The sequence below is a fragment of the Rhinolophus sinicus genome, chromosome 4, assembly GCF_057876585.1.
Source record: "Rhinolophus sinicus isolate RSI-liver-muscle chromosome 4, RSI-T2T, whole genome shotgun sequence".
Classification (NCBI taxonomy): domain Eukaryota; kingdom Metazoa; phylum Chordata; class Mammalia; order Chiroptera; family Rhinolophidae; genus Rhinolophus; species Rhinolophus sinicus.
Genome location: NC_142504.1, coordinates 5,017,072 through 5,040,058, shown reverse-complemented (window position 1 = coordinate 5,040,058; position 22,987 = coordinate 5,017,072). Strand labels below are relative to the sequence as shown.

The window sequence follows — 22,987 nt, the reverse complement described above, 5'->3', positions numbered from 1 at the left end:
CATCCCTTGTGCTACACACTACCCTCTGTTAAGAGCTGTTTTTTAAAATGCGAGAAAATACTCACAGAGACGCAGTACATTGTGTCACTCACCTCAGCATGTGTCACCTCTGTATGAATTTTACCAGATCATTTGCAAAATGAATTTAAAAATGAATCAGGCAACAGAGTGCACTCCTTTTGCTCAGCACTAAGCTGAGAACAATGGGGGGAAAAGATAAGCTGATTTTAAGGAGCTTCCCATGTAATTTATGAGACAAAATATATACACATAAAACAAAATTGCCAGTCACAATATTTTATTGAGTGACAAATAATTTGGTATATGAGAAGAGCAGTATTTCTGACTTTTTTACATGATGGAACTATTTTCTCAATTGTCTTACACAAAATCCCAATATATAAAACCTATAAAAGCTAGGTCTCTTTGATTAAAGGTGGTGGGGGGAGGCCAGGGGCCATCTGCTCTGCTTGTCTCTTCAGTGAGACTCCTTGGGATCTGGGGCATCTGGGATTACACTTAAAAATAATTCAATTTAGCACGTAAACAACATGGTGTCAATTGAGAGAAGGAAAAATCCACTATGTATCTGAGGAGGAGGGGAAAGCAAGTGGGAATGCCTTCAGAAATTGGTGTATGAAGGCTGGGCAGGATTTAAATGGATGGGAAGGAAGGAGGAAACAAGGAATGCAAAAAAAAGAAAAGAAAAACAGAACATAGACAACATGAAGCGTAGTGAGAAATAAAGTTGGGTGAGGAAGGTAGGAGGACGTTAAGTATAAGCTGAAAGGCAGGCAGAGAAGTTGAGATTTGTTGAAAAAGAAAACGGAGGCATTTGGGTCACAACCCTAGGAAGTGCTGTGATGAAAGCTGACTGGAAGAAGGGAGGTTGGTAGCCGATGCCAGATGGTTTAGTTAGAGACTGATGTTTATTCTCAAGTTATTCCCTCCTCGTTGGCTCTTCCTAAGGAAGCCTCATTATGTAAGAAACAGAGCAAGCCGTCCCCTAGCCTCCCTCAGTCCCCAGAGCCATGCTCACACCTGCTGGAGCCTTCTGTCCCCCTTACTGTGCAAAACCGACTCTAGTTGGACAAAGCGCTTGTCCTGTCCGCACAGCCCCTCCGCTCGGGGTCGTCAAGCCCAACTGTACTTAATAAAACCCCATAATGTCACTCTTCCTTCTCCTTTTTAAAAGATTTTGGTTTTGTCTCCCTCCCTGAATTGCAAAGGGATGATTCACCTTCTGAACTTTCAGAGATCGGTATGTGGCTGTATCTCATTGTTAAAGGAGAATTTACACCTTCATTTATAAATGCCAGAAAACACGCAATATGACTGGGCTTTGTGTTCTCAGAAATGTGAAGTTCTTTTTTTTTTTTTTAATTGATCAGTTCCCCTTCTCATTTTCTTGTGTACTGATGATTCCTCGCTGTTGGTCCCCATGGCAACACTGGCTAATGCTAATGAAACTGCAACATCTTCAGCTCTCCCACAGAGCATCTCTGGTAAAATAGCCATGAAACCACAGTTGCATCGATTTTCTCTCCTTAAGAAAAATCGATGCTTTGGAATCTTTCCCATGATCAGACTTAACTTCCTAAACGGTCTGACTAGCACTGGAGTCTCTAACGCAGAGAAGCTTTTTCGAGGGCGACAAACCACCGCTGGCACATGTCCCCTGCCCCACTCACACCCAGTGTAGGTGGAAACAGGGTTCTCCAGCAGCAGCAGCAGCAGCGCCTGGGCGCTTGTTAGACAGGTTCTCGTGGCACGGCCAGGCCTGCTGAGTCAGCGGCTCCGCGTGCAGCCCCGCGCTCTGTTTCTGCCAGCGCTGCAGGTGACACAGATGCACGCTGAGGCGTGAGAAGCGCTGGTCTGCAGCGTGGAGTGCTGTCCAAGGCGACGCCACCTCCAGCTCGCCTCGGACGCTGCCAACGTGATGAAATTATTTCACTGTTTGTTTTCTGTATCACCTAAATTTATTTATAGTGTGAAATGGTACCTGAATACCTATTTGTGTTAAGAGACGATATGGCTGTAGAAGGTGTCTGATTAGTTTCAGCTGCTGAAAATAAGTATTTTCTAGTCCTTATGTATCTATTGTTCAGAAGTATAAACAGCCAAATAATTGGTATTAAGTCTATAATTGGCAATGATTCAGACTATAGAGGTTTCTTTCCTAGGCTATTTTATTTATTTATTTTTTTCTTATGTTTCGCTATGTGGATGCTGACAGGTATCCACCCTTTTAGAAGGTATTTTAAAGGGTGCCTTTTCTTCTTGTAGGAATTCATCCTTATATCCCAAAATGAATCAAACACACGCAGGAGAAGCAAGGATCTTTTGGAGGCCATGACTTAGAGAACAAAAAATAGCAAGCAGATGTAATAGAGAATTACAAAAAGGACGAGTTTCCTGTGTCTTGTAAAGCTTTTGAGAGGCTGGTAGGCCCGGGAACGTGGAGATCTAGGAAGCAATGTGAGCAGACAGAGGCAGCCTGAATGTTAAGGGATTTAAAATTGCTGGCTATCACAGAAACTGAGCCATCTGCGTTCTGGGATTTGGGAACAGAACCTAAGGAAGCTGAACTCAGTCGTCGTCAGGTCCGACCTGGAAGTCAGGCTTTCAGGCATTACAAAAATAGAGCCAAATAGGGTTCAGAAATCAAGATAAGAGTCATCAGGATGGTCAGGAATCCGAAGGCACGTTCATCCAAAGAAACAGCAGCAGAGATTCCGGTCGCCCCTAAGCCCAGAAGCCCTGGCTCTTGCCCCTCCCTGGTCATCACCACTGCCTGATTCGGACCCTCTGCACCTGCCCGGGACTGTTCTGTTGTGTCTTTACCAAGAGCAGGTCCCTGCCTGGGGGTGATGGGCAGTGCCCTGGATATGCTCTGCACCTTGCTGCCATATTGGTCTTTGAAGTGCCCAAGGCGGCCCTGCTGTCCCCAACAAGGTCTGCTCCTCTCATGTGCTCATTTGCAGCCTGAATGTCTCGTTCAGATATCGAACTCCATCGACTTTGATTGTCCGACTTTGGTGCTCTCCTTACTTTTGATGCTCTCCTTATTACTTTGGTGCACCTCCTTACCGTGCAAGGTGGCATGTCCCTACACCTTGCACGTGCCATCCTTTATAACTAATACCATGTGGTGTATTGCTTGGGTCTCTACTTGTGCTGTGGGAGCACCATTCAGGTCTTCATCTCTCTAGTCCTTTCTCCGAGCTTGGTGCCTACTACACTAGATTTTCCATAAAGATTTTTGGAATAAAGAGATAAGAGATTTTTACATATTATAGGCATGGCAACCAAATTATGGTTTTTCTGAAATAATTCTGTTGTGAAATGTTTTGTCTTTTCCTCTCCGCTGTCAGTAACTTCAGCTATTTCTGTGCCCCAAACTTATCTCCTAACTGTCTTATATATGCAGAAATGTTTAAATCCTATAAATGAAGTTACCATATACCAGGGATCTGGAAAGAGGAAGAGTGCTTTCCCTTAGGGAAGGGTGTGTTAGCCATTGAAGAAAATCTCCAGGGGAGGCCGTTATGAAGTCTGAAGCTGGGACATGAGATAGAGCGTTTCTGTGCTTAGGAGAGTTAATTACCGTAATTCTTGGACTGAACTGGTTAGATTTTATAGAAAACCTCTTCTGTCCTTTCCTCTCTTTACATTTCCACACGCATCCAAAATCCAAAGTACTAGGGAAATGCGGTTAGAATTGGAGAATTTTTTAAAAATTCTATATTCTTTCCCTAGGGTAATGAATTATAATGCTCTTTAATTTATCTGGCAACATCTCAGAAAACAAGATGACGTTTTCTATAAGGAGCTTACCCGGTTTCTGAAGATTATAACATTGAGTAGTTGTTTTTCAAAGGGATTATGTGCATCACTGACAACGAACATCACGTCCCAATGACTGTCACCATAATCAACATACGTTTGTACTTACCAATTCCACCTCAAATATTCCCACATTGCTTTACTTTTTTGGGTTTTTGTTTCCATAGTTATTCTGGTTTTTCCATGTTTGATGACCATTCTTTTACTAATCAGACAACTATTCACACAGCGTATAGTATGTGCTGGGCCCTGGGCTGGGTGCTAGAAGAATGTACAAAACAGGCAAGCTTCCTACATTCACCAAACTTAAAAACTAGTAAGATACATGGCCTTTAGCAGCATTTCATCTTCTCTCCATATCAAATCTGTGGTGGAGAGAACTGGGTATAAATTAAATGTATATAGCAGAACCCAGGCAACCAGCACAGAGCCTCCAAGGGACCCGCCAGGTAACAGAAATGACGGAAGTGGGGTGAAAACTGGGAATAGAAGAAGTCTGAGGATGACAGGTGTTAGACTTCATCCAACGTGACCATTGTGAACGAATACTACTTTCAGCCCAGTGTTGGAATGATAGGCAGTGGTGAAGATTGTAGCAAAAGAAACATATCTACCCTGTCTGGACAAACTGCCATCCAGAGCTGGATTGCTAACCTGTGGAGACGCACTCCCAGCATTACCAGAATCTGGAAATTTTTTTAACTGTGTACGCTTTTAATTTTAGTGATGATAGGTAATTCATTAAAATACTGTATTATGTCAAATAAAATATATCAGGGAGGAGATTTGTCATGAGGGTTACCGATTTGTAAGCTCCAGGAAAGCGAGTCTGAGCCCAGGTGAAGTAAGTGCATGAGTTTTGGCACCTATTTGAACACATGGAAGCGTCTTCTGGCTTCCTGCCATGTTAGGATTACTGGATTAAACAAATGGAAATAAAGGATGAGGCCCAGTTATATTTGAATTTTAGATAGACAACTAATAATTTTTTAGTATGTATTGCAAATATTGCACAAGATGCACTTATACTGTATAATACCATGCAGTATTTGGGACGTACTTGTACTAAAGATAATATTCATTATTTATCTGAAATTCAGTTTCAACTGGCAATCCTATTCCTAGACTGTGCTTCTATTTTGAAGTTAAGCTTGCCAAGTAAGTAGCCTATGAGTAAATGAGATCTTTAATCATTTTTCCTATGTATCAATATCAATAATTTAAATAATTAAAATTTCAATTTTTATTGAGTGATGGCTATATGTCAAGCTGGGTGAACCTTCAAGTAGGAAGTTAAAAAAATCTGGCTATCTATAGGGAAGTCTTATTTAGCCTTTTTGTATAAACTTCTAAAAATGTTTTTGCCGTGTTTTATTATTTTAGCGTAACAAGTATTTTTTCTGTGGTTCATATGAACATTTTTATTTACATATGTATCCCCAAGCTACCAACCTGCCTTTGTAGCAATTGAGAAAAAAAACACAATCTTTATAAATGCCCTTCTTTCCATGTTAGCACATTGGTCAAAGTTCTTAGCACTTTGCTTCAAATAGTGTTTTCCCGGATGCCCATGTCACTTTGCAATTGTTTTTGTACTTTTTGATATTCTTGTTCCCTTCCTGATGTTAACCATCTGTATTAATGAGATAATAAACCAGGTTTGTTGCTAATGCATTGATTCGTTCAACGGCTAGACAATTAGAAAGACGTTTAACATGCCAGCAGATGTTCTGATATTGTTTCGTTATCCCCAAACATGATAAAATAAGATTCAGTGAATTTTTATATTTTTGCATAAATTATACCAAATCAAGGTTTGTTATTCTATCATGTATTATAAAAGGTTAACTGATGGAGTTTTGTTACCATTGTAGTCCATGTTTTGGAAGGAGAATTAGCTTTCTTATTAAAACACTCACCTTACTCCCACTGGGACAAAAATAAAGTCTAGGGCTAAAGAGTAGCACAACCCTCATACTTATAGAAAGGACACTAAGCCACAGGTGCACCCAAAAGATGTTTTTGGTTTTTTGTGTGTGGTTTTCTTTAGTACTTTGACAGGGGATGCATTTTCTAAATTAACCACTAAAAAAGTTACTTCAAGAATTATAATTCCAGAAACACTATCCAGTGAGTATTGTTTTTGTTTTTTTAACTTTGTTTTTTGTGGTTTTGCTTACAATATCCGAAAGGACTTTTATTTAAAAGAAGGAAGGAAAGGAGGAAGAAAGGAAGGAGAGGGCAAAGTTTTAGGAGAGATTTTAATGTTCAGGGCTTTTATTAGAGAAATTGGAGAGAAAGTTCAAAATGTGTTAGTGTATGAACAAAAGTAACAGAGCAAACTGAGTAATCCTCGGTTGGGATCTTCAGCTTCCAACCCTTCTTCGGAAAGGAATAAAACGATTTTATACAGTGTCCCAGATACCAAGTCAATAGATAATGTAAGTTAAGTGACACAGAGATACAAAACAAATTACAGATGCATTAGGGAAAAACAATCTTTAAACACTACCAAATGGGTAAGTTTATATATCTTGGGCAAACTTCCTGAGATATGGGCATGAAGGCTTCTGAAGGAGCTAATGATGAAAAAGAGAAAAAGGACAACTTAGCTTTTTTTGTTTTCTTTGATTGGTAGTTCCTTTTGTTTAAAAATATGTTACATATTTTATAAAAATACAGACCATAGTATAAATATGATTTTGTATAATTTTTTTCTGAGTATTTTCCCATGCCACTAAATATCTCAAAACATATTTTTAATTTCTATAATTAATTTCCATGATTCATTTAATCATTCTCTTATTGTGGGATATTAGGTCATTTCTGGTTTTTTTTTAATCAACAAATTAACACCAATAGATAATCTTGAATAAATCCCTCAGTCTTGCTTTTATAGGGCAGTTATTTCTGGGAAGGGGTTAGAGTTAGTCACCAATTAACTAATTTTCCAATTACATTTCAGAGTGTAAGGAATGCATCCATTTTCTAAAACTAGGACAAGAAGGGAATGAAATCAGGAAGGGAGGCGAGGCAGAGAGCACAGGTGATGGAGACAGAAACTCGTGCCCACTCTGGTGTCTGCGCCCTTTTTTCCGACGTTGGCAATAACCGTTACCTCATAGCGCAATTGCGTGCTTTCATCTGAGGTTCACTTCTTACATATTTGCAGTATTTTTCTTTTCATCTTAACAGTTCCTCCAGGACTTGGTAGAATTGTTGATGTCATTTCCTGTCCAGTCACAGAAATGTGTCTTAGAGATTCGAGCTTGTGATGACAGGCCACCATAACTCCTAATAACGGCCTCTAAGTAGAGCTTGCCTCAGAGGCTCTCCTCACAGGTTTGCTCAGGCAGTAAGCAGCTTCACAAATTTGAAAGGTGTCTTTCTGCCACTGCGTTTAGAGCCTTTCAACGCCCTATGGGGTGGGCTTCCTCTATGCTCTAGGCCAGGGGTGTCCAAACTTTTTTCAACGTTTTTCACCAAGGGCCATATGCGGTAAAATACACAAACAGCCGGGCCACTCACTCGAGGTGAAGTACGTATTGCCTCACATGGTTTATTTAAGTAAACTAAATACATTTTTGGAATTTGCTGCGGGCCAATTAACAATGGATCACGGGCTGCAGTCGGCCCGCGGGCCGCAGTGTGGACACCCTGCTCTAGGCTTTCTGTGTCATCCGCTTCGGCCAGGTGCGTGGCTGATTGCAGTGAAGTTCAGCTTTGACAGTTCCCTTCAGCACTAGTAGTTACCTGGAGACCAGCGTGTCACAGTTTGCCATTTGTAAAGTCTGTTTTACCTAACAGCCGACCGTTTGGTTTTCTGGCTTTAAAAAACTGAGAGGCTGCAAAAGAAGTTTGCTGAGGCTCATGAAGAACTAATGGAAGTCATTTCATTGCCCAGCTGTGTCTTCCTGGCTGTGTTTTTGATTTCCAGGTTAAGAAAAGTGATTCTCTCATTTGGGCCCTTATCGATCACCATTTCTTGGGAGAAAAGAAGGATAACTCTGATATTAAAGATGGAAACAAAATCTCATTTTTTCAGTGTTAACCTCTCCCCTAATTTATTTTCATACTTCTTTTCTGAATATTAGCACATGTAACGTTTTGCCCCAAATCCGTATATTCTTTAACCTTCGTGATCCCTTTAGCACTGTTTCTGTTTTTATGTGTTTCTTTATAATCATTTCTCCGTTAAAAGACACCAGAGCTCATTTGTTTGTTCCTCTTGAGTAGCAAAGCCTCCGGTCAGAGCTCGTCCGTCATTCTGCTTGCTTCTCCTTGACTATTTTGTAATAGAAGACTTTTTTAAAACCGGGTGACCTGAACTTCCCTTTGTTCCAAAGTTAGTTATTTCGTTTTTAAATCACATCCGTTGACTTATACCCAGGCAAGAAGCATCTTGGAATTCTAGTTCATTTTTTAAGCAGTGTGTTGAAAGTTGGGAGTCTTAGCCCCTCCTAAACATTTGCTCTTCTGTTCGGCATCTTGCAGCATATGAGAACCAAGGGTGTACTCATTGTCTGTAGAATTTGGTGTTCCCTGACTCATTACTTTATATTTCTCTGCAATGAGTTCTGTACACTGCCACCAGCCTGCTGCATTTAATAGCTCTCCTCCTTCCTACAATCTGCCCTTCTAGTTTTGCAGCCTCAATAGATTTCATCTCCCATCATGTCTGTCTTCCAAATTACCAAGACACTTTAAAAAGCAGTAAAGGAAAAATAAAAGATTATTACTGAGCCATGGGTATAGACTGCTTGCCCAGATTTATGGGTCTTAAAATGGCTAAGCTGCTGGCCAAGAATTTTCAGCTTTATATCAAAGCTCAGAAAGAAAGCCAAGAGGACAGCCTTCTAGGCGACATTGTCATCGCAGAGAGCACTTTGGACTTTCAGTTCCCATGGCAAACAGTATTTTCAGTTTCAATTTTTTGAGAGATATTATTTGTTTATTTGCCTTAATTACGTTTTTATTTATTAAAAATGTACTGTATTATTTTTTTCTGTATTAGTACACTGAAAGCTCAAAAGTTAAGTACTTCAGTGAGGGTAATTTAATGACAAAAAATGTGTTGTTTTCCTTGTTGTCTAAAACATCCCTTGTATCTTTATAGTTCTGGGTCTTCTCTTATGGAGTTCTTGGTGTCACACATATGTTAGATTTTAAAGAACTCATTCTTGAAGTGTCTTAATCCCTTAATGCACTCAAAAAGTGTATTTATCTTTTAATAAATGTAGGAATCCTCTCTTTGATATTTATAAGCTTTCTGCTCTAATATTATTCCTGTTGTACATGCTAAGGGTTTGGACAAGTATGTAATGACATATGTCCATCATTATAATATAGAGTATTTCCACTGCCCTAAATCTCCTCTGTGCCCCCCCCCCATCATCTGGCTCCCCACCACCACCCCGGCCACCACTGATCTTTTCATTGTCTCCATAGTTTTGCCTTTTCCACAATGTCATAGAGCTAGAATGATACAGTGTGTAGCCTTTTCAGATTGGCTTCTTTCACTTAGTAGCATCCATTTAAGTTTCCTTCATGTCTTTCTGGCCTGGTAACTCATTCCTTCTTAGCGCTGAATAATATTCCATTGTCTGGGTGGACGACAGGCTGTTTATCCATCACCTACTGAAGGAGGCTTCCAAGCTTTAGCAGTTATGAGTAGGGCTGCTATCGGCATCTGTGTGCAGGTTTTTGTGTGGACATAAGTTTCCAACTCCTTTGAACAAATACCAAATAGTATGATTCCTGAATTGGATGTTAAGAATATGTTTAGTTTTGTGAGAAACCACCAAACTGTCTTCCAAAATGGCTGCATCGTGATGCATCCCCACCAGCAAGAAATGAGTTCCTGCTGCTCCACGTCCTCACCGGCATTTGGTGTTGTCTGTGCTCTGGATTTTAGCCATGCTAATAGGTGTGTAGTGGGGTCTCATTTTAATTTGCATTTCCCTGATTACGTATGATGTGAAACAGCTTTTTTTATGCTTATTTGCCATCTCTATGTCTTTTTTGATGTGATATCTGTTAAGATTTTTGGCCCATTTTTTAATCAGGTTGTTTGTTTTCTTATTATTGAGTTTTAAGAGTTCTTCGTACAGTTCGGATAACAGTCCTTTACTAGGTATGTCTTTTGCAAATCTTTTGTCCTAGTCTGTGGCTTGTGTTCTAAGTCTCTTGATACTGTCTTTTGCAGAGTAAAAGTTTTTAACTTACTTACGTTGGGTTCATCAACTGTTTCTTTCATGGATCATGTCTTCCGTATTGTACCTAAAAAGGCATCATCATACACCGAGTGATGTCCTCAAGGTTTCCCCAGTGCTACCTTCTAGTTTCCTAGCTTTGTGTTTACGTCTGTGATCCATTTTGAGTTCATTTTTGTAGAGGATGTAAGGTCCAGGTCTAGACTCATCTTTTTTGCATGTGGATGTCCAGTTTTTGCAGCACCCTTTGTTGAAGAGACTGGCCTTCTCAGTGAGGCGTTCTTTAAATACAGGAAGAAATGCCGCCCCAGCTTCTGCAGCTGCATCCCCAGCTCACTTGACGGGCTTGACATAGTGAGAATGACAGCAGTTCCTGAAGCCTCTCCTCACTGTAAGGAAGCACTTACCTAGAATTTTCAGGAGTTTTGTTAAACATCTTTACATATTGGCTCCCCATTTCTTAAATAACATGAAAGCTTGCCCTCATTGCTTTAAATCATTATTTTGCTGGAAAAAAATACATCTGAACCAATACAACTTGTATGTTATTTTGACAGTATTGTTCAGTTTATCAAACGTGTATTAGCAAACTCATAGTAAAGAAACATTTTATCACTAAAGACTAATTTGATTATGTTTCATAGTCATTTCTCTTTTTAGTCTGCTTATTATCTACAAAATATAAACAAAACTATTGTACTAAAATTCATATGAATGAATTAAGACATCAAACACTAAAATAAGAGCACGACATAGCTGTTTCATTCTGTAAATGAGAAATATCAGCCTCACAACTCAGAAATTTATGATTGTATCAAAACGCTAATTATACTTAATAAGGAATCTCAAATAGGTAATTTACAGCTTTCTAGTTGCCAACCCATTTCATTAAAATATTGGCTAGAATACTGATTTCAAAGTAATTGCCTGTCAAATTAAATCAATTAAATTAGGTTAAATCCAACCTCTGTCCATACACTATGAAATTTCCACTGGACACCACTTAATAAGGCAGGTCAATAACTAGTGAGAGCTTTCCGAGTCAGAATTTACCCTTCCTCCCTTTCCATCTTCCCCCCCATAGATTGCAGTAAAGAAGAGCATTCGCTTGGTTTCTCCACTCCCAAATCTCTGTCTACGCCCTGACTTCTACTGCCTCCTACTGGTGGGAGGGAGATAAAGGCGAGCACTTAGTTCCCATCACTTAGAATGAAATAAAAACCCACCTTGCATTCCACGTGGAGCCCCAGCATCCCTGGTCCTGGCTCTGTCAAAATAAGAACTTGTAGTCGTTTTACACTGAAATGCTCGGAAGTGTCTTTGATAGTGTGGAATAGGAGTGGAGGAAATGTAGTCTCATTGATATGAAAGCGTATTTAAAGTAATCCTGTAACACAGCGTACGGTCTTTTCTCCTCCATCCCAACTCCTTTTGTCTTCTCAGTCTCTTTGGCAGTAAGCAATAGAGTTAGAGAAAATATTTCTGGAAAACTATACTTAACCGTGTTTGTTTTAACACATGTTTTTAAACAGTAGAAATCGTGTCTGATTTAAGTCCACCAATCAATCAATCATTTATCTGTGTTAGGGCCATGGAATGTGTATTTTGAATTAACCGACAGGAATTTCTGATACACATCAGTGCAGACGGTGCCCATCTCTTCCCATCCTCAAACTTACAGCCATACTCATTATTATCTGTAGTAACAATAGGAGCGGACCTTCTTTGAGCTTATATGTTCTGTCCGTTACCTTTTGCTTTATGTTAATTTCCTCAGTTAACCCTCCTAACTATTCTGTCAGGTGACTATTGAGATTGATCACTCTTATGTTGTAGAGACAAGCTCGGGGGAGTTAGGTGACTTGTCCAGAATTAGACAATAGGAGTCAAGGGGCCAAGTACGTAGGGTAGTATTTTTAAGTCTATGCATGTCGTTGTATAGCAGATCTCCAGAACTCTCTCATCCTGCATGACTGAAACGCCATCCCCATTCAACAGCTACTCCCCATTGCTGCCTCCCCCCTTCCCTGACAACCACCATTCTCCTTTCTTTCTGCTTTTATGATTTTGACTACTTTAGATCCCTCATATAAGTGGAATCCTTCTGTGACTGGCTTATTTCACTTCGCATAATGTCCTCCAGGCTCATCCATGTGGTAGCATGTGACAGAATTTCTTTTTTAAGGTTGAATAATATTCCGTTGTGTGTCTATCTATACCACAGTGCCTTTATCCATCCACCCATCAGTAGACATATAGGTGGTTTCCACCTCTTGGCTACCGTGGATAATGCGTCAGTGAACATAGGGGTGCAGATATCTCTTCTCAATATCCTGGTTTTCAATTCTCTTGGATTAATACCCAGAAGTGGTACTGCTGGATTATATGATAGTTCTGTTTTTAATTTTTTTAGGAACCTCCATTCTGTTTTCCATATGGCTGTACCAGTTTACATTCCCACCAACAGTGCACAAGGGTTCCCTTCTCTCCATTCTCACCAACACTTACCTCTTGTCTTTTTCGTAATAGCCATTCTCACAGATGTGAGGTGACATTTCATTGTGGTTTTCATTTGCATTTTCCTGATGATTAGTGATGTTGAGCGCATTTTTATATACCTGTTGACCATTTGTATGTCTTCTTTGGAAAAAATGTTTATTCAGATCTTTTGCACATTTTTTAATCAGGCTATTTGTTATGTTTGTTCATTTGCTATTGAGTTATATGAGTTCCTTATATATTTAGGATATTAACCCCTTATCACATATATGGTTTGCAAATATTATCTCCCGTTCCATAAGACAGTTTGTTGATGGTTTCCTTTGCTGTGCAGAAGCTTTTTAGTTGATAGAGTCTTACTTGTCTAATGTTGCTTTTGTTGCCTGTACTTTTGGTGTCATATACATTATCAAGGCCAGTGTTATGAAGATTTTTTTCCTAGATTCTTTCTCCTATATCCTTCTAGGAGTTTCTGGTCTTACATTTAAGTCTTTAATACCGTTTAAATTGACTTTTGTGTGTGGTGTAACGTAAGGGTCCAGTTTCATTCTTTGGCTTGTGAATAACCAGTTTGCCCAAATGGCTTCTGAAGAAACTGCCTTTTCCCCGTTGTGTGATCCTGGCACTTTGTCTTCTGTTTTCTATTCTCCGTTTCATTTCTTCCTTTCCTAGTTTATTAGCTCCTTCCTTCTCACTTTGGGTTTAGTGTGTTCTCCTTTTTCTAGTTCCCAGAGTTGCAAAGTAGATTGTTTATGTGAGGTCTTCCTTCTTTTTAATGTAGACATTTCCTACTATAAACTTCCCTCTTGGTATGTTTTTCCTATGTCCCATAAGTTTGGTATGTCGTTTGCATTTTGTTAAGACTTGTTTTGTGACCTAGTAGGTGATATTACTTCCCTGATTAAAGTCCTTCAGGATACACTCATGACTTCCAAATTAAATATAAATCTTTGACCTGGCATCAAGGCCCACCAATGTGTGATCATTTACCTTTGCAGCTTTTTCTTACTTACACTCTAGCACTAACTGGACTCTTGATTTATTACTACTCATATCTATGTGCTGGAATTCTTTACCATTTCAAAGACTTCATCCCGTATGAAGACTTTCCTTCATGTCTCCTGACTTGAGTTATTTTTTTCCTCCCTGTCTCTTAGCCCTTGATTTATATGGCCAACGTTGCATATGTTGACCTGTATTATAATTATTTGGACAGTTGTCTTATATTTTCCTCTAGACTTCTTTAGGATAGGGATATTATGTTAGTAACCTTTGTATTTTGTAGAGTCCGTAGTATATACCTCCTGTGTAGTAGGCATTCAGTATTAAAATGCTAAATTTAATCAAAATTTTTCATCTTAAATGTCAAGATTTAGCAAGTGACCAGATAAAACTGTTGGCTTTACTTCATAATTTTGTCGGTCGCAGTCACATTGAGGAACTCATCAGATAACATGCTTTTTACTTAAAAATTTTCAATGTTAAAGAAAATTTTGGATAAATAAATCCATAATCTTCCATTCTTTTTCTGTTGGCGTATTTTCTTTCAGATCTTGTGCTTGTATGTGGTTGTGTGTGTGTGTGTGTGTGTGTGCGCGCGCGTGTGTGTGAAGTATTGTGTGTAGTTCATTGTGAATTAGGCTCTTTTCAGTCAATATCAAACATGATTTTCAGTATTTCTCCATTGTCACCATAATTGTTATTTAGCAGATACATAATCTCACACAGCACAGATACGCCCTAACTGACAGAACTGATTTTTATTTGCATGACGTTTAGGTTGTTTCTATTACTTGGCTTTCTTTATAGGTGATGTTTCATAAAGTTTTCGTAGCTTTTTGCTGGTGTTCAATTAGCTCCTTAAATTTTCAAACACAAGTTTATTAGGTTTAAGGGTTGAATGTGTTTGGGGCCCTGTTTTCATACCAAAAGGAAGTGGCAAACCTGCCAGCTGTATAGGAGGGAACTACCCAGCACTGCCTCATTTCAGTCTCAAAGTGGCACAGAGAGCGTGTGACGGCACTGATTTACTTAAGCCGCCGTCTTCCCCCACTCTCAGTAAGAGTGCAGTAAATTAATCTGTTAAATACTGGGCTTCAGTCATTTAAAAAATGAATTCTTAGCCCAGGGGAAATTAAATAAGGGTCTTAGTGTATTCTTACTCTGAGCGTTGGAGATTGATGGTGGTTAAAAGGACTACACCTGGTCTTTCCATTTTCCAAATGGGCATGTGGGGGCCATACCCTTAGAAATCAAAGCACTGACTCGTTTAGGAAGTAGAAGGCCATTTTTTAGTGTAAGAGAGAAATACCCTTAAGAATTTAGAAATAAAGTTACCTTCTTAAAATATCAGGAAAAAAACAAACACAATAAATGAGACAGACTAGGAGTCCTGTGGAAAGATGCAATATCTGTCAAATCAAAAGCTGAGCGAACAGGCCTGAAAATATTGTTCACGCTTGATAAAATACTTAAGAAAGCTACAATCAAATAAATTACACTAATATAAATAAAGCATAAATGTAAAGGAAATGTTTACTTTGGAAAAAAGGAGTTTGTTTACAGCATTTTCCGAATTAAAACAGCAAAACAAACAAAAATACCCTGCCAATCTTGATATTCGAATTTTGATGATGGTTATCAGTTCATTAGCTTATCAGAATGTGGTGAGAGTAGCCACTAAACCAATATGGTCTGGTTTGAGTAAAGCACAGATTGCTGCTTTTTTCTTTTTTCCCCCAGGGTTTCGGTAGTGCTGTGGTGGCAGTGTGCAAAGCAAACTGTGGGGACTCCCTTCACGGGGGGTGTATGGGGGAGGCGTTCTGCGGGTCCCTCTGCCAGCAAAATGCGCCTTCCTTCCTTACTGATCTGGGCTGTTCTCTCCTTTGGCTTAAGAGGGTCAGAAACCTCAGAGCTTCTTTTCCCTTCAATACCAGCAGCCTTTATCTACTTGACAGTAGGGACATATTGCAGTCTAGTGTTACCTATTTTAGCACCTAAATATATTATGAATCATGATGTTTGTTCCCTAGATAGAACTTTACTACTCAAAGTACGGTTGGGGGCAGGGGCTTGACTGACCTCACCTGGGAACTCAGATCTGCAGAACTTCAAGCCTCTCTACTTGCGTGACCTAGACCTGCTTTGTTGGTCCACGGCCTCTGAGAAGCACACAGCAAGACAGGACTTGGTCTGTTGGGTTTGTTGGGGAAGGCACCAGAAGGGGAAAGGAGAGGGGGCTCCAGGAGGTCGCATGTGGGTGTGAGCACCCCCCACCACCCCCACCCCCCACCCCCGTGAAGGAAAGAGGGCTGAGGAGATCTCAGGCTGCAGCCCTGTTCTAAGCGTGTTTCCGGCAAGGCCACGTGGAGTCCTCCAGCCAGTGGCACATGTCACTGAAGTTCCATGTCTCACAGGGATGAGTCTGTCTCATGTTTCTGCTGCGTCTGGTCATTTTCTGAGAGCAGCCTGCGGAGAGCTGGGCTTCCGGGCACAGCACCTCAGGCCACCCTTGAGTCCCGCTCAGGGCGGCAGGGAACTTGACTGGCACGTGTCCCCAGCCGCCACACCTACTGAGTTTGCATCTGCATTCTAACGAAATCTCCAGGTGGTGACATGCACGTTAAGCTTTGAGAGGCACCATCCTAGAATAATAATTTGACACTTTCAGGGTCCTACCCAGAGTCAGTGAAATTGTTTATAATCATCATAGAATCTTCTCAAAAAACGCTTCCCTTTTCAAAAGCTCCCTTGGGGTGGTATTTTTTATAGTTCATTTTTGAACAGAGTTGCTGTTCAAAGTGAGAACGAGAGCTGATAATTTGTTGTTGTTAATTTGTAACAAATGTGTGAAGTGGGTTTGGGGCTAAAGCAGGATTTCCAAGATGCTTTGCCTCTTTGCTGTAAGAAGCTAGATTTACTTTCTTTTGCCTTTTTGAGTTGAAGGTCCCTATAGAAAGAATTACATATTTCTGCAGCTATTGTCTTTTTACTGTGTGGTATCATGTAGATAGATTCTTGTGACAGCTGGAAATATACAATCCATTAGACCAGGGGTGTCAAAACTGTGGCCCAAGGGCCAACTGCAGTCGCAATCCATTGTTAATTGGCCCGCAGCAAATTCCAAAAATATATTTAGTTTACTTAAATAAACCAGGTGAGGCAATGCGTACTTCACCTCGAGTGAGTGGCCCGGCTGTTTGTGTATTTTACCGCATATGGCCCTTGGTGAAAAACGTTGAAAAAAGTTTGGACACCCCTGATTTAGACAAATCTTACTGCCTTACATTTGCCAACCCAGTGCTTAGTATTTGGGGGTTCTCTTCAGGACAGAGTAGACTACCAAGTAAGCTTTGCCGCAGGCTTTGTCACCACTTTATTTATGGGCTTCCCAGGAGTTCACGATGCCCACACTCTTGTGCGTGATCACGATACCTCTATGTATTATATCATTATATATTATACCAGGTCTTATAGTAAAATAAGACCAGGTCTTATATTAATTTTTGCTCCAAAAGACGCATTAGAGCTAATGGTTCGGCTACGTCTTATTTTCCGGGAAACACAATATTTTAAATAGTCTCCCTATTGTCATGTATAACCTGTTTCCATGTTTTCTGGTATTGGATAATTTTGTGGAACTCAGATAAAGAGTTTGATTTCACAAACTTTTATATGAGCAGAGTATTCTGAGTAGGGTTTCCGGGCGGGAATTCCCACCCGTTCTCATGAACTTTTTTCGCTTTCCCATTCCCGAATCCCAAAAAAAGTTGGTCGGGAAATCGGGAAAATGGGCTCCTTGAACCCAGGTGGTTGGTAGTATCGGCCATCACTGTGTGGAAACAATTCATTGTGGAGAACAGAAAACAGTTTATATCTTGGGATTTGTGGAACGGGAAAGCGAAAAAAATTCCTGAGAACGGGCGGGAATTCCCACCCAGAAACCCTAATTCTGAGTGACGTATTAGAGGACATCTCCTAAAGGTCACCTGTCCTGTCCAGCTCGGTTAGGTGACTCCTGCTCCCAGAAACCCTGCATATACTCTATCGCTTTATCCTTTTAACTGATTTGAACCTTCAGACAAGTTGTGAGCACGTTAGCCTGGGTGGCAGGAACCTGCACTCAGCACATACTCAGTTGACATCTGTTATGTGAGTGAGTGAGTGCTGCCCTCGTACATACGTCACTTAGCCCATTCTTAGGTCATGCTCAGCAGTACACCAGGAACCGATTCAATGAATCATTCAATTAAAAAGTCCTTCAGAAATAAGGTAAAGTTAGATAAAAATAAGAAAACTGCAGGGGAATAAATACTAACTTAATTCCAAAGACTTATCTATGGAATAGCTGTCTTTCTTTCCAAAGAAGGTTCCCTGCCTGTCCTCAGATGCCAGATGCCTTACCCTACTTGCCTGGTTACTCACTACTCACTTGCCTCCCTAAGATGACAGGTCCAGCCGTCCACCCCAGAAGACTGAAGGTTCCCAACACAACCGGCTGTAGTCTGAGGGCCTGAGTTCAGAGCTATCGGCCTTACACTCCTCAACTCTTAAAGATACTAGAAGTGATGTTAATAAAGCGAATAGTACACAGGAAGAATGTTCACTGTGTATGTCCAGGAATTGAGCATTCATCTCTTTGTTCACAGGAACTTGCATTATGATACATAGTTAGGTAATAAGAAAACGGTAGGCATAAGTCAGCATCGAAAACTGCCATCTGAGCCGCCCAGCACATGCTCTGTCGCCCCAGCGTGAAAGCTGTCGTCCCTCTTGCACGTGACAAGTAATCAGAAAGAGGAAAGGCTTTGCAGGTGTGACAGGAAACGCTTACACAACTGGGCTGGCAGTATATATACCATTTACCTCCCCTAGTGCGATGGCTCTCGGCTGTAGGTCCCAGGTGAACCAGAGAATCTTAGCCCAGCGGGCTGCAGCTTTCTCCCTCCACGTGCCCGGAATGGCTGCCATTGGCCAGGGTCCAAAAGAAGACTTCAACAGCTGCCCTGACACATGGGTTTCCCCCATTCGAGCGGCAATTAGGGCACTTCAGCTGCTTTGCAAAACTCCTTGCCTCCGAGTTACAGAAGCTGTTTAAAATGGTTGTACCATCTCCTGCTCTCTGGCGCTATGTCGTTTTCTTTTTGGAGATATGTAAATAGCTTTAGGATCATTTTAATGCAGGAGGTGAGAAATCATCCTCTTTTTCTTCTTCACTTTGTCTCCCCCAGACAGTAAGGACTGCATCCTGGAACCGCTTTCGCTGCCAGAAGGTCCAGGTGGCACCACCACCTCAGAAGCTTCTCCATCTGTGCCTTGTATCTTCTGTGAAGAACACGTCCCTGTGGCTGAGCAGGACCAACTCCTGAAGCACATGATTATCGAACATAAGATTGTCATAGCTGACGTCAAGTTGGTTGCTGACTTCCCAAGGTGAATCCTGCTTCTGTTAGTAAAGGAATCGAATGTATTATTCCTTCCAGGAGAGGCACAACTTACACATAAAATGACTCCTATACAAATATGAACATTTACATTCTTTTTCCGGTTTCTCCTCAGACTTGTAAAAAAAATATTTGCACTCATGTGCCTCCTGAGTGTGTAACTTGTTGAGAATGTCACATACTGTTGTGTGTCCTACAGATTCTGGAAACAGCCCAGCTTTCCCAAGAGTAGATGATATTCCCTTTTCCACATTCCACCAGCGGCTGACATTGCTCATCTCTATCAGACTGTTTTTTGTATTGTTTTTTTTAATGTTTCAGGCCACAGGTGTTGTCCAGCTCAGTAAGGCCTTCTGGGTAGTGCAGAATAGACTCAGCCACCAAAAGGCACTGTTTGGGGACAGGGCTCCTTGGAGTCTGTCAGCCAAAGGGGTATTGTCCGCAGAACTGTCAGCTTACGTGATGTGATGAGGTTGGAAACCAGAACAAAACTGAGTCATGCAACAGGCTGAGAGCCTTTCAAAGTAGATGGCTGCTGAGGTCAGTGACTCAGATACTGAGAGGAAGGCGATGAGGAAGATGAGCAGGTAGAGGGCAGTGGTTAGGGACTGGCAGCATTGGGCGTGTGTGAAACATAGGAACCTGACCTGTACAGCCAAGGCCCGAAGTGAGCTGGACTCCTACGTACGAGCACCTGACGTAGAACGATCCATACCAACAGACAAGTAATGCAGGCAGGTATTCCTTTTTTCCCAGTTCGTCATTTTTAGAAGTGATTGTCCAAGAGAAATGCCTTCTCTTAAGCAGCATCCATGGAGTAGGGATGCTCAGGTCATTATGAGTTGAAACTTGATAAGTATTTTCCGTAGAAGTAATGTCACGGTCATTACTGGCTCTATGTAGTCACTGACAGCGTGCGTTCCGATGCCTGTGGTGAGGTCCGTCCGGATTTCCCTGCAGAGCATTAGAGTCGCCCAGACACTGCAATGCCCCTGCGTCTAGATTCCTTACCTCCCAGACCTCATCATTCCTAGCAAGCAGCTTCTTTCTTGTGGTGGGTCCTGCAAAGCAGTGAGCTGTGTTAAAGAGTGGACTATGGAACCCGCCAGGCTTAGGGTTCAGTGCAGACTTGTGACTTCCAGCAACCCACTGAGCCACTGTCAGCATCAGCTTCCTCATCTATAAACGGGCAACACCAGTCCTCACAGACCGTCAAGTGTTACGTAAAACAGTGGGGAGGAGGCACCTGCTGTATCGTTGGCACAAATCTCATCTGTATGTGGGCAGGAAAATCAAATTATTTACTAGGTCTCAGGGCTTAGGAATAAACAATTAACTGTTAGGCTCAATCACCCTCAAAAGGCAGTTATGCAATAAAATGGATACTTTAATCAAACAGAAAAAGGTGCATATCTGATGTAAGTGCTTTATAAATAAAGTGTCTAAGTGACATGTACTTTAAATTTGGAAACCTAAATGCTCCTTGTCAACTGCCCTCCTAATTAAGTAATATTTTCACTCTCAGGAAGTAAAAATGTGATTAATTAAAATTGATCAGGAATGTAAATGAGTAAACTCTTGCTTTTAAATACCTTTAATATATCCAGTTTCCTTTAGGTAATACCCTCCTGCTGTTTAGGGAAACTGAAAATTCCTCTCCAAAGCAATATAAGCATTGGCTCTTTGTGATCAGAGTTCAAGTAGAATCTTCTCAACATTATGTGACGTTTTTCTAACTTCAGGAAAGCAGTTGTAAAGGGGTTTGTGTGGTGGGGGTGGAAGGAACAATAAGAGGTTCAATTGGCATGAATTAGTTCACTCAGAACTTCTTTACAAGTTGAAAATTCACACACACACACACACACACACACACACACGCACAATTTCTCAGTGGTTGTTTTGAGGACAGTAAGTAATAAAGATCATAAATAATAGATATGAAATGGACTTACCTTGTGCTTTATAAGAAAGCTGTAAGTTTTCATGTTAAATATATTTGACATTTTCTTTATTGGAACAGAGTAACAGTAAGAATTTCTCAGGCAAAGGGAATAAGAAAAACAAAAATAAAAATCTTTCCTTTGAGCCATTTAACATAGTTATTTATTCTGAGCTATATGCTTGCTTTATTCAGCAGATGAAATTTTTCCAGAAGACAAATGTAAATTCCTTAATTCTTGCCCCTTTCTATATTAAATTGCACTCAGTCAGTGCTACTTAATTAACAGCCATATCTCAAATCTTTATGCCTCTGTCAGTAAACACGCCAGTTACAGTGGGGGCTGGGCTGGCAAGATATTATTACAGGATTTTTTGTGAGATGATTTTGTGAAACATGATTGAAGTTCTTTCCAAAAATGAAAGTATTTGCTGATGACCTAATAATTACTTTTATGGTTTTTTAATAAAGTATGAAAAATGCTTTGATAACTCATCCAAATAAACAGTTTATACCACGTATTATTTCCTGGCTGCCTTTATATATTGAGTGACTGTAATTGTAGTTTTAAATAAACTAGAGAAATAGGAGGGAAAATGAAGCAGAGATGTACTAAGTGATTCCTTAACACTGAAAATGATGTTTGAGTGGGTGGGGAAAAAATGCCACAAGAAGCATGAATTGAGTGCAGACGTGGTGACGTCCAGCAACTCACTTAGCCTACTATCTTTAGGCTATCTCTGCTATCTTTAAGCCATCGCTCGATTGAATACAGTTTATCTGAATGCTTCTACCAAACACAGGGAAATGTATATATTGACACCTCTTAATTCTAATAATAAACTAAAAAAGTACTGTTAGGTGTTTAACTAGGATGCATCTTAAATTTAGACTTAGGTCAAATGTAGGGTGCAGTTCAGATCTATTTATACTATAAAATACAATAAGATATAATACATAATTTTGCATACTGTATGGTAATTTATAGTTATAGTTTGCTTTTATAACAAGATTTTTTTCCTGCATGTTGCTGTCACCCAACCTTTGGTCAGGAAGAGGACATTCAAATGACAGCTTTGTGCCAGACCTATTAGCTGCCTTGTCCTCCTTCCCTTGGAAGCTACCTAACAGTATCTCACAGGTGTCCCCAGAGATGGTACCTGAAAAACATCATTTCCCAAATTCCTGGCTCCTTGTTCGTGGAGCAGTGCATGACGTATCACCAACGCCAGACCATGAGCATATAAGCAGTCTTGCTCTCCTTCCGTCCCGTGGGAAACCCTCCCTACCCACCTGAGGGGAACAGCTGAGGTTCTGCTACACAGACTCTTCCCATGATTTTACGGCCATTAACGTTAGTAATTGCTTCCCTTATGCCTACCTCCTGGAAGTAAACTGTGATATGAAATGAGTATATGCTGTGAACCTTCTTTTCAAAAATCAAGGAGACAGTACCCGCCCTGGCAGTCCTCGGAAACCGAGACCCACGGACTGTTGGAATCAGGACGGTGTTACCTCTGGACGGGGCACTTCTTTGCACCTCTTGCCGAGTCAGGCACTTCCAAATCCACAGCGCAGACAGCCCGCATCACCTCTCAGTACTTAGGCAGGAGGTTGGGGCAGTTCAGACCAACGGCCACTCTTCAGTCGGATGCTTCTTGCAAAGGGAGGAGAGTCCCTCTTCCTTCGGATCTCCATTTCTGTAGCTCCCGTTGGCCTTGTCAAAAAGCATCCTCCTTGGTCTGTAAGGAAAAAAGTACCTCCAGTAGCCATTACAACTCTATTTCTAGGGGCTCTTTCCTGTCCCTGCCCTGGCTTTTCTGCAGTTCTTGTAGAGATTGGTCCTCTCATGGCACTAGAGGCGCTGTGTTGTGAAAGACTTGAGGTTGGGTTTGGAGCAGAGAAAACAAGTTCAGATCCCAGTGCTGGAATTCTCGCTGTGTGACCCGGGCAGGTAAGGTTTCCTGCTAATGATTGTCTTCCTCGTATCATCATCCACCGTCACTGTGCCCTCTGATACTATTAATATAACTATTTTCACGTGCTCC

The 22,987-nt window shown here is 40.8% G+C and overlaps 1 protein-coding gene across 1 annotated transcript in view; it reads left to right on the top strand.

The window, feature by feature from the left end:
* Positions 1-22,987, top strand: part of ZNF277 (zinc finger protein 277) — an 81,576-nt gene that overhangs the window by 19,264 nt on the left and 39,325 nt on the right. The window contains exon 2 of the mRNA XM_019726346.3: positions 18,788-18,989. Coding sequence (XP_019581905.3) covers positions 18,788-18,989 — 202 coding nt within the window. The remainder of the gene's footprint in view (positions 1-18,787; positions 18,990-22,987) is intronic.